This window comes from Phyllopteryx taeniolatus, chromosome 10 (genome assembly GCF_024500385.1).
Source record: "Phyllopteryx taeniolatus isolate TA_2022b chromosome 10, UOR_Ptae_1.2, whole genome shotgun sequence".
NCBI lineage: Eukaryota > Metazoa > Chordata > Actinopteri > Syngnathiformes > Syngnathidae > Phyllopteryx > Phyllopteryx taeniolatus.
In genome coordinates, this window is record NC_084511.1 from 12,192,435 (window position 1) to 12,205,248 (window position 12,814).

Sequence of the window (12,814 nt, forward strand, 5' to 3'; positions counted from 1 at the left end):
GCCATAACAAAGTTGTAGGTCACCACAAAACTGTACTTTTACATCATTGCGTTGAACTACATTCTGCTTGCTGTTTTTATTTATTTTTTTAATAATTGCTTGTGCGTCTCCGTTTTCAGTGACTAATTTTCATCAAACCTGGTAAAAACAGAAAAGAACGGCTTTGTAACCTCTGCTTGGTGAGAAGCACATTGCGCTGTTTCATGAGTGTCAGTTTTTGATATGGGCGACCAGGGCAGCCATCCATTCTCGTGGTGGGTGTACTTATTATTCTTATTGGTTACTTATTCTTACTCAATTAGTTGGAGTACTACTTTTTATTTTTAGTTGAGCCATATTATTCTAAAGTACAGTACTCGAGTAGTTTGTGGCTACGCTACCCACCTCTGCAAATAATCATTCACACTCGCATTGATAGCATTGATAGGCTAACAAACAAACAGACAATTTCGTCTTCAATGAACCCAACACATTTTATAAATGTGGGAACAGAGAAACCCCACACTAGCATGGGGAGAACATGCAAACTCCATACATACAAACTCAACTCAGAAACTTGAAAGTGGGCAGATGTGCTCAACACTAGTTCACCATGCTGCCACAAATTTAACTAACTTCCAGTATTTTAGATTGTAGCTCTAGCAATGACCCTTACCTGGTATTGCGTTTACTACGACTCCCACTTTTACTGCTTCACCCTCCTTCATTAACGTCTGTGGGGAAAAAGGTCACCAGAAACTTAACATTAAAAAATAAAAAATCTGCCATTTTGCAACAAAATAATACTCACAGCGTCTTTCATGTCCACAGAGGCCATGCTGCGCTTATGTCTGCATCTCCACTAGGATACATGGATTATATTACACTCTTCTAAATTATTAAGGACACAGAACATACTTTCACTAAAGATAGGAGTATGGTTACAAAGTTGTAAAAGAAAGGTTGAATTTAGTGAAAGACACATGGTACAAAGTCATTTCAGCCATCAGCCATGAATACAGTATAATTTGATTTAGATAATTGGATAAGGCAGAAATAAAAATGAAGGACATTCTGCTTTCAATCTAATTTCTGTCATGTTTCAACACTGTGGAGTTGACTTAGCCCTAGTTAACTTTCCTTGTCACTGCTAAATGAGGATTCATTTCGCAGAGTCTTAATTGTCTCAACATCAAAATCATACAAAAGAATTAAGTGCTATATGTATAATATTAGATTTTGTTTCAAAGGTTTTCGAGGCTAACAAATTAGGTAAAAATAAAACATTTCAAGTAACTCCAAAAATGATGAGAAGCTAATTTATTTATATAGCGCATTTCATAAACAAGGTAAACAAAGTAAAAAAAAAACAGCTTATAAACATTTAAAACAAAGAAAAAAATAAATATAAGTACAATTAAAACAGCGTACAGTGCAAGAAATATGATTTGAAAGGGGAAATGCTCTAAAAAGCATCAGAAAAAAGAAGTTTTTAACCTGAACTTAAAAACATTCACACTTGGGGCTGATGTCACTAACCCTAACCCTTATTCCATTTGTGTGCAGCACAATAGCTAAATTGTAATTAGCATTTTTTTCATGTATTCAGGACCTAAACCATTTAGTGATTTATAGACCAGTAGCAGAACTTTAAAATCTATTCTAAAGCAGCCTGGAAGCCAGTGTAAAGACTTTAGAATTGGAGTTATATGCTCTGATCTCTTTGTTCTGGTCAGAACCCGAGCTGCAGCATTCTGAATGAGCTGCAGCTGTTTAATGCTCTTTTTAGGGAGTCCAGTCAGAAGACCATTACAATAGTCAAGTCTACTTGAGATAAAAGCATGGAGGAGTTTCTCCTGGTCTGCTTGACACATACAAGCCTTCACTCTGGACATGTTCTTCAGATGGTAGAGGGCAGTTTTCGTAATTGATTTGATATGACTGTTGAAAGTCAGGTCGGAATCTCATCAGAACACCAAGGTTTTGAACTTGGTCTTTGGTTTTTAAAGAGAGTAACTCCAGGTATTTACTAACAGCAATCCACTTTTCAATTGAACTACAGTCATCTGGAGACACTGCTCAATATAAAAGTTTGTCATCTGCATAGCTATGGTAGTCTAAATTAAAGTTCTGAAGAATTTGACCCAAGGGTAGCATATACAGGCTGAACAGGAGGGATCCAAGAACTGACTCTTGAGGGACCCCCATAGGTCATTGCCATTCGATGAGATTGAACACATTACAAAATAACCCCTTTCCTCCTGGTAGGACATGAACCATTTAAGGACTGTTCCATTTAGTCCTACCCACATTTCCAACCTGTTCAGCAGTATATTATGATCTACCGTATCAAAAGCCGCACTGAGGTCCAACAAGACCAGAATTGACACCTTTCCTGAGTCAGTATTCAACCTTATATCATTTAGCAATTTGATAAGAGCAGATTCTTTACAGCGATGAGTTCGGAAACCTGATTGAAATTTGTCAAAAAGTCCATTTAAGTTCAAGAAATTGCTGCGCTGATTAAAAATAACTTTCATAGTCTAGATATTCAAAAGAGCTAAAATCACCCAGTATAATTTTTTTACACTGAAATAATGACTTAAAAATAACAGCAGTACCACTGCCTTTTTTCTCTATTGGACACTTGTTCATAAAATTTAAATTAGCTGGTGTTGGCCTAATTTAAAATGGTATAACAGCTACTTCCTGTTAACCACATTTCATTTAATAACAAAAAGTCCAGATCATAGGTTGTAATGATGACATTAATCAATATTGATGTATTACTCAGTGACCTGATATTAGAAAGAGCTAGTCTCGCAGAGCTAACCGGAGACAATGGTTTGATAGATTCACATTTTATCCTCACTAAGTTTGTAGTTCTACTTTTTTTGTGGCATATTTCTTTGGCCAACTTTCTGTCCCTTGTACAACCCCAATTCCAATGAAGTTGGGACATTGTGTTAAACATAAATAAAAACAGAATACAATGATTTGCAAATCATGTTCAACCTATATTCAATTGAGTACACTACAAAGACAAGATAATGTTCAAACTGATAAACTTTATCGTTTTTAGCAAATAGTCATTAACTTGGAATGTTATGGCTGCAACACGTTCCAAAAAAGCTGGGACAGGGTCGTGTTTACCAGTGTGTTACATTACTTTTTCTTTTAACAACATTCAATACACGTTTGGGAACTGAGGACACTAATTGTTGAATCTTTGAAGGTGGAATTCTTTCCCATTCTTGCTTGATGTACAGCTTCAGCTGTTCAACGGTCCGGGGTCTCCATTATCATATTTTATGCTTCATAATGAGCCACACATTTTCAATGGGAGACAGGTCTGGACTTGCAGGCGGGCCAGTCTAGTTCCCGCACTCTTTTACTACGAAGCCACGCTGTTGTAACACGTGCAGAATGTGGTTTGGCATTGTATTGTTGAAATAAGCAGGTGCGTCCATGAAAAAGACGTTGCTTGGATAGCAGCATATGTTTCTCCAAAACCTGTATGTACCTTTCAGCATAAATGGTGCCTTCACAGATGTGTTGATGCTGGCTTTTGAACTTTGCGTCCATAAAAGTCCGGATGGTCCTTTTGCTCCTTGGCCCGGAGGACACGACGTCCACAATTTTCAAAAACAATTTGAAATGTGGACTCGTCAGAAAACAGAACACTTTTCCACTTTGCATTAGTCCATCTTAGATGAGCTTGGGCCCAGAGAAGCCGGCGGCGTTTCTGGGTGTTGTTGATAAATGGCTTTTGCTTTGCATAGTAGAGTTAAGTTGCACTTACGGATGTAGCGCCAAATGTGTTTACTGACATTGGTTGTCTGAAGTGTTCCTGAGCCCATGTGAGGATATCTTTTACACATTGATGTCGGTTTTTGATGCAGTGCCACCTGAGGGATCGAAGGTCACGGGCATGTTGGTTTTCGGCCTTGCCGCTTACATGCAGTGATTTCTCCAGATTCTCTGAAACGTTTGATGATATTATGGACCGTAAATGAAATCCCTAAATTCCTTGCAATTGTACGTTGAGGAACATTGTCCTTAAACTGTTCGACTATTTTCTCACGCACTTGTTCACAAAGAGGTGAATGAACCTCGCCCTATCTTTGCTTGTGAATGACTGAGCAATTCAGGGAAGCTCCTTTTATTCCCAATTAGCCTGTTCACCTGTGGGATGTTCCAACCAGGTGTTTGATGAGCATTCCTCAACTTTCTCAGCGTTTTTTTCCCCACCTGTCACAGCTTTTATGGAACGTGTTGCAGCCATAAAATTCTAAGTTAATGATTATTTGCTAAAAACAATGAAGTTTATCAGTTTGAACATTAAACAAAACAGGAAAAGTCAAACTGACGCAAACTCTGGACAACACCCGTCCATATAGCCGGGACAGTTTGAAAGTTAGAGTAAGCATGTCATTAACAGTATTTGTTAAAGTAATGTAATTACAGTAAGTTAGAACCCATTATTTATGTCATGTTGTAATGTTGATTTGAACTAAACTTATGTCAGTGGCCAATCGTTGAATGCCTGGAGGTCATTGATGTTTTAACTTTTTTCTCAAATGCTAGAGAATAATTTTGAAGATACAGTACTCAGTATATAGTACACAATTATATACAATAACTGAACAAGTCATACAGTACACAAGTATATACAATAATTGAACAAGTCATGTAAATAGACACGTTACTCCATCTTGTGATCGGATCGGTGATTGGTTATCGTTTTTTTTAAACTTGCTGATCGGTCCCAAAAATCCTGATCGTGTAAAGCCTAGTATAGAGTGAGTTTTGCAATGGGCTTTGCTCCAATGGGGCATGGAGGAGTGTGGGAGATTGAAAGTGCTGCCTCATCTCATTTTGTTCCTCCGATTGGTTGAGTGACGCTGATAAATCCATCTGCGCCTCGTATCGCTTTATCTCTCGTTCCCCCAATTGTTTGGGAACAACTGTATCTTTTCGTCCTTCAGCCATCTCAACAAAGCCAGTCTTTTCCTTTCGGGACACTGAATAACGTACACAGTAAAAAATGTTGGCAGCCAACAACTTAACCCCTTGTCTCTTTAGAAAGAAACTGTCTGCCTTGTAAAGATGTCTGCGCTCCCAAAAAAAGCCGAAATTATCAATGAAATTCACCGATTTTTTTATTGTCTCGTTTTTTGTTTTTTTTACAGTATTAAATTATATACGTAACTTTGTGTAGACGTTCACACTGTATTTTATATTTCTACATATATTTATTGTACTAGCTTCATTAGGCTGTACTAGCTTCATTAGGCTTGTTATTATCATCCACATTTAACTACTGGAGATGCTCTTAATGATTTCAAACCACAATACATGTACATAGAAAGCAATTCTGAAACAAAGTGATCTCATACATAGGTTTTCTTTTAGCTGGATACTAGGGCAGGACTATAACAAAGATAAACTGATGATAAAAAAGGATTGAGTCCAAGAGGCACAATAGAGTCGAACAAAACTTTATTTGCAATTCCCTCCACCAAAATAAAGTTCTTCACCAACTTCTTAAACTTATTCACCCAAGCCTTGCAACATATATTTCACATGTAGGTTTGTATGAAAGAATAAACTAAATTGTTTGTGTAACTTTTTCTGCATCACAATGTCAATCATCATGATGTAGTAAAAGCACAAATCAACAACAAAACAAACTATCCCCATTGCCAGACAAACAAAATACACTCAGTCATTTAAGTAGGCCTATGCTAGCCCAATCTAACGGGATCAAATCCAAGAGTGTTTAAAAAAACAACAAAAAAAACCTTTTAAGCATTTTGAAAGGCAAACAAAAAACTGAGAAGTATACTGATTTATTTTGATATTTAGGTGAAAATGGTATTGAGAACGAAAGAAAGCTTCCCTCGTAACAAGCAATTGTGTATAATGTGGCCCCACTAAAGCAGTTAGTTCCATTACAATATATGAAGCAAAATGATAATCATGCATATATCAACCAGATGAAGATGAAGAAACATCCAGCACTTGGCTTCACTTCTTCTTCAAACTGTAAAAGGGAGAAGGAAGAGTTTAAAAAAAAAATGCTTTCAAGAGTATTAATCCCTTGAACACATGCTTAGTACATGTCCTACTTCAATTCCATCCATTATCTAACCGCTTATCCTCACTAGGGGCACCTATCCCAGCTAACTGCGGGCAGGAGGCGGGGTACACACTGAACTGGTTGCCAGCCAATCGCAGGGCACATAGAAACAAACAAGCATTCGCACTCACATTTATACCTCCGGACAATTTAGGGTCTTCAATTAACCAACCGTGCATGTTTTGGGGATGTGGGAGGAAACCGGAGTACCCGGAAAAAACCCACACAGAGAACATACAAACTCCATACAGGCGGGGCCGGGATTTGAACCCCAGTCTTCAGAATTGTGAGGCAGATGTGCTAACCAGTCGCCCACCGTGCCCCCCATGCCCATCTTCAGTTCTTCAATTTCTTCGGGATACGATTTGTCACCAGCTAAAGTGAGCAGGATAAAAACATTTCATCTCGACTAATTTATAGGAAAATGTTATTTAAACTCTGACAGTTGAAAAGAATGTTGGAACTGATTGTGTGTTTAATTGTGGATTCTCAACCACTGTGCCTTTAGAGATCACCATTACATTTTCATCAAAATTATTTTTTTTATTTACCGGAAGTAATGCGTCTTCTTTATTTATCCAACTATGACAGTGATGTATAATGACAGGCAGAACACTTACCAAATGCTCTTCCACTAGATGACAAAGTATAATTAACCTGTGTATCCACCTGTTGCCATTCATACAACAGAATAGCTTTGTGTTCAATCAAACAGGCCCAGATTTTGCACTGAGTAAATTTGTAAATGAAGACCTGATCATCATTAATACATTATATAGAGATACATTATGCATTGAGATACAAGTTTATTTTTTTCCAGGACCACGCTCGGAACTAAAAAATACTCATTTTTGCCCAAATAACTTAATGGAAATTCCATTTCTTTGTTCCAGCCTCCACTGCCCCAAAAAAAAAAATCTAAAATTGTGTTGTGTTTCTTACTAAATAAATAGCACACACAGAATATAATATAGCACTAGATGCAAAAATGAAGTAATGACATAAAACAGAATGTGAAGTATAATTTATTATTTTTTTGCTTCAATCTAATGGACATTGTGCTGCTCCTGATGGTCTGCCCGCCATGCCCATCTGTGGGCAGTATAATACAGACATGGGGATATACATAAAGAAGACACAATTGTTCAGTAAACCACAGTAATATTAGTCATTCATCGCAGAGAATCAAGACTATATGCCTGTGTGAATTGCTATATCAGTCTACGTGTTGGTACACTATTTGTTTTCAAATATCCATTGCTTGAAGGGTTACAACACAGCAACACTTATGCTATTGATTAGCCCATCTATGGAATTTCACGTTGTTTGTTAGCATTAAGCTAGCATTAAGCCAAACAGACTTATCTAAAGCGGCGGCACGGTGACCGACTGGTTAGAGCGTCTGCCACACAGTTCTGAGGACCGAGGTTCAATCCCCAGCCCCACCTGTGTGGAGTTTGCATGTTCTCCCCGTGCCTGCGTGGGTTTTCTTCTCCGGCACTCCGGTTTCCTCCCACATCCCAAAAACATGCATGGTAGGTTAATTGACAACTCTAAATTGCCCGTAGGTGTGAATGTGAGTGCCAATGGTTGTTTGTTTGTATGTGCCCTGCGATTGGCTGGCAACCAGTTCAGGGTGTACCCCGCCTCCTGCCCGATGATAGCTGGGATAGGCTCCAGCACTCCTGTGACCCTTGTGAGGATAAGTGGCTCAGAAAATGGAAATGGAAAGAACTTATCTAAGGCAAAGCTATATGATAGGTTTGAATACAAAATGTGTCGTCTCTTTGTTTTATGTTCAGTTTGACAATAAACTTCAACTCAGGTTGGTAATAAACAGCTTTAAGCCTCTTTTTTTTTGAAGAATTGTTTACTATCTTCCAAACGGCTTCGAAATCTACACACGGTGGAGTGAAGATTCTATGGGGAGACAGTTGCTCACCTGTTGCGGTTATAGGCATCTGCTGGGACATGTGGAAGATGAGCCAGTTGCGCAACCAAGATTCAAAGCCCTGCAAAATTTTTTTTTAAAACAAATTAAAATAAATAAAATTTTGTGTGCGTGCGCTCTCTCATTTCTGAACATGGCTGCTTCACCTTCCACTCAGTCTTGTTCAGCTGCTTCTTTAGGCTCTGCAGGTTGGCCAGTATGGTGCCGTTCAACTTGGGCATCTCAAAGTTTTCCTAAAATTGTCCACTTCACTCGATTAGTTAAAATTAGGATTTGGGGGGGGTTGGTCCTGTGTGAAAATTACCTCCAAGAGCCCAATCATTTCATCCATGCCAACGGAATCCCTGTTCTTCTCTTGCTGCGATGTGAAGACAAAAGGATCATTATAATATTAGACATTTACAATAATACTGTGTTATAATATTTCAAATGGGCATGCAGTTGTGACCACCCAACTTTCATTAAATGTTCCAATTATATGTATTTCAGGGAGCAAGGGGTAGAACCTACTTTCACAGGTGCCTCGGTCGCCACCGAGTCCAAATCCACAAACGCATGCATCATAGGGAAGCTGTTCATTGGTTCACGCATCTTTATTGGAGCCACTGTGGGGACAGGTTTAAAACTGATATTCTGTCCTAAGAATGTTGTTGCAGTCAAATTATGCTACGTTAAATGAATTTTAGTAAAAATTATGTCAAACTGGATTTGGATTCATTCCTCACTTTCCACATACAAATATTGTACATATTTTACAAGAGTGATTAATAAACAGCTTGAAGCAAGCATGCTAAGCTTTTTCTTTCCAGAACAGTTCGCTATCTGACAAACTTTGCACAATTGTCATATTAGAATTATTGCACAACTAGTCACTTTATGTTGCTTGACGACTCACTGCATCAGTTGCACAATTGTCATTGTCTCTCCATTACTCATACCGTTACATTGCTCAACGACTCTCTTTTCCTCAGTGTTTATGTGCTAACTGTATCTTTGGTCATAGTGGCTTGTTTGCTGTAATACTACAAGGCTCGAGACTGCGACCAAATTGGTTTCATATGCAACCTTTTTTTTCCGGCTTGTGCGATTACAAATTTTGTCTTTTCGCACTTGCGCGAGTGCACGTTTTAATGGTTGAAAGTCATCTTTTTCCCACTGCAATCTCCCCTCCTGTACGCTCTCCAAGAGAGAAGGAACCATCGCAATTGTTATGAATTCAATTTGAGTTAAAAGCGACCCGTTGCAATATATTGACTGCAACATAATTACCGTAATTTCTCGTGTATAATGCACATTTCCCCCCCCAAATTTTTTTTGTCAAAAGTCAATAGTGCCCATTATACATAGCTATAGGGGCAAATAGAAAAACTTTCACATTTTATAAATGTATGCCGCCATCTAGTGGTTATGAAAAAGCTGTACACTTTCATTCCAAAATGCAATCGCCACCAAGAGGTTATGAGAAAGGTGTACACTTTCATTCTAATATGCCACCGCCACCTAGTGGTTATAAAAAAGGTGTACACTTTCATTCTAATATGCCACCGCCACCTAGTGGTTATAAAAAATGTGTAGCCTACACTTTCATTCCAAAATGACAGGGGTACGTATGAGTGCATATATGTACAGTTGTGCTCATAAGTTTACATACCCTGACAGAATTTGCAAGCAAAGGGAGAACATGCAAACTCCACACAGGCGAGGCCGGGATTTGAACCTCGGTCCTCAGAAATGTGAGGCCGATGTGCTAACCAGTCGTTCACCGTGCCGCCTGTGCTATTATTATCCAATCCAATTTGTGTAATTGGTTCAAAAATTATTTACTACAAATGATGTATCTTTGTTATACTACTGTATCTATGCTGGCGACGTATAGTGACAGGCAGAACAATTCAACACTCATCCATGGGACTGCAGAAGATACAATTAAACTGTGTATCCACTTTGTATGACATTTCTGTTTGGTGGTGTGCAATGAGATGTTTTCTAATGTAGAAAATGTCCCTTGGCTCAAAAAAGGTTGGAAAACATTGGTATAAACAACATTAAACAATCATCAGGTGGCACAGTATGTAGTGGTTTCCATGTCTGCCTCACAGTCAAGTTTCTGAGTTCAGATCTCTGGTCAGGCCTTCCTGTGTGACGTTTACATGTTCTCCCCGTGCTTTCGTCTGTTTTTCCCAAGTACTACGGCTTACTCACACATTCCTAAAATATGCATGTTAGGTTAATTAAAGGTCCCCGTCCATCAGAATCAATTTTTTTCTACTGTGATGTGGTTTTAATTTGACATCTATGCAGTTTGTCGATTGAATGCAAAAGGCAAAAAACCAGCATAAGGCTCTCAAAACAGGTGGATTTGAAATCGCAGTGTGTATAGTTTTGTCAAATAATGTTCAAGTAGCTGCCCACTTCGTGCTTGGTACCCACTTACTCAACTCATGCAGGATTTCCGCGTTATAAGTCTCAGCTGCTGCCAAGCCATACAAATATAGTTGATAAAGTATGTATTGTTTTTCAACAACACTTAATTATATTCATAATGTATGAGTTAACAGTAGCTGAACTAGCAAAGCTTGCATTCATTGTCGCCAAGGATGATCATTGCTGCAGGTTCAACTCAAATTAATGAGAACGGATGATGAGCATAACCTTCACACCTTCCCTTCTCTTTTTATTTTCACTCACATCTCCTTTTAGATCATGGTCCCTATTGGTGGGCCAACAATCCAACGCTTGACAAATTGTGTTTCGAAATTATAGTAACGGGGGGATGAGCGTCCTGCTGGCCACCCACAATGTAACGTCGTGATTGAATGGCGAAGAGTCCAATATGCAAGTCCCAAATTATCTGGGATACCCTCTAGCTCTCTCGTGATGACCGACGGATGAAACTACCACTAACTATATCTGAACTCCAGTTCCCTAATCTTCCTTACTAAAACACCCTGTCTTTCACTGCTAGTTCATCCAATCACAGACCACTCGGTGTTGCATAATTATTTTACCTCGAGCTGCGTGCAGCTGCCTGTTGAGATTGTCAGAGTCCTTCTGGAGCATTTGGATCTGCTGCTTCTGGTCAAACACCATGTAGGCCACAAACACTTGACTGGCCAGCAGCAGGCATGCCAGCATAGTCAGGCCTGCCACCTTCAGGGCGTAGCTATTGGAGCCCCTGAGGTGGCATAATGGAGGAAAAAATAATAATAATAATAAATCATCATTTACAGTATACATGATTAAATAGGTCAGTGTGATTTTAGTGGAGTCACTTCAATATAAAAGACACCAGATGTCTGAGTAGCTATTGTAAATTACCTTCACTAATGTACATTTTTAGTTTTTAATTTTATTAGTTTTACATCAATTGTTGATTAATTAATATTTGTTTCTTATTTAATTAAAAACAATACCTTCACTAATGTTAACAGCACCTTTTAGTTTTTAATTTGATTTCAATGTATTATTGATTAATTCAATAATAAATTTAGTTTTGTTCTTATTTAATGAGAAAATACAATAAATTAGAAATAGTTATCTATTAATAACCTATGGAGGTATGGCAACACAGTAGTGAAGTCAATAGTTAAAGTAAACGTCTGTATGAAAACACTTCCAGGCCATAATTATCATACAAGCACGTGTTCTTATGTCGCGCCGCGTTCGTAACCTCAAAATGACGTATCTCGGGGTCCACGATATATAGTATATTGTTTAGATTCGTATGTACTATTTATGTATTAAAACGTTCTGCCATTTTTATGGTAATCATCTAATTGCCAGGTTAATTAAATCGCCTACTAAGAGGAAGTACTTTGTGAAATTCAACCGTTTGAAAACAAAAAGATTCAAATTGATTCAAACTATCAATCAAACTAAGGTGTTTTTATCACCTTGAAAAAAATCCTGGGGTACATAACATTTTTGCCTTTTTTTGAAACAACTTTTTCTTGTGAAATAGAAAACGAAAGTATGAAACTCGCCTACGAAAAACAAAACATACCAATTTGTTTCTCGTGTTAATTACCACTTCATTTAAAAATAATGTTAAAGTCGTACAAAAACAAACAAAATACGTGTAGCCAAATGACAAGTCTGGGGAAACAAAGTGACAAAATACATTTGATTTAGCCTTTATGGTAAAAGGGACAAAATTCGAAGCTCAACTGGTACCATTACTCACCTTCTGGATCTTTCAACACGAATCAGGTTGTCAGCACTGCCTGCCCTTTCAAGGGGAGCATTTTCACCAATCTCCTCCATTTGTCTTTTGATTCTCTCGAGGCTTCTTCCCGTCACACTACTGCACCCACACTGGGACAAGGGCAGAGTTTTCCTATATAAATGCAGTACAGTGCTTCTCTTAAAACAAGGAAGAGGAACCGAAAAGGATGAGACAGAGAAAAAAATAAAAAAAAGTAGGCGGGGCTTAGTAATAACAAGCTGTGATTCGTCAGTTTAGCGCCGCATCACTTGTTGGTAAAGGCAGAAGTTTCCCAAATCCACTTACTTTGACAGCCTCCCATTTAATTTCAATGAACATTTGTCATAAAAATGAACACGAACAGTACAAAAAAAGCATCACCGACCCACTAGCTAGTAGCTAGCTAGCTACTGAAATTCATATTATTGGCAGGTGACCCAAATACATTTAGTGCAGGTGAAAATTGACAGCAACAGTTGAACACCATTAACTCATAATTCATCAAAATTAGAAACTGGTTTGACAAAATAAACTTTCA

At 38.2% G+C, this 12,814-nt stretch overlaps 1 protein-coding gene across 1 annotated transcript; it reads right to left on the minus strand.

The window, feature by feature from the left end:
- Positions 1–5,464: 5,464 nt before the first annotated feature.
- On the minus strand, positions 5,465–12,530 carry cd74a (CD74 molecule, major histocompatibility complex, class II invariant chain a; the record flags this gene model as incomplete). The annotated part of the gene is made up of 7 exons (XM_061788633.1): positions 5,465–6,025; positions 8,064–8,133; positions 8,219–8,305; positions 8,377–8,430; positions 8,583–8,677; positions 11,081–11,247; positions 12,256–12,530. Coding segments are annotated over 7 exons (753 nt in total), but the record flags the coding sequence as incomplete, so codon positions are not given.
- Between the last annotated feature and the right edge of the window lie 284 nt (positions 12,531–12,814).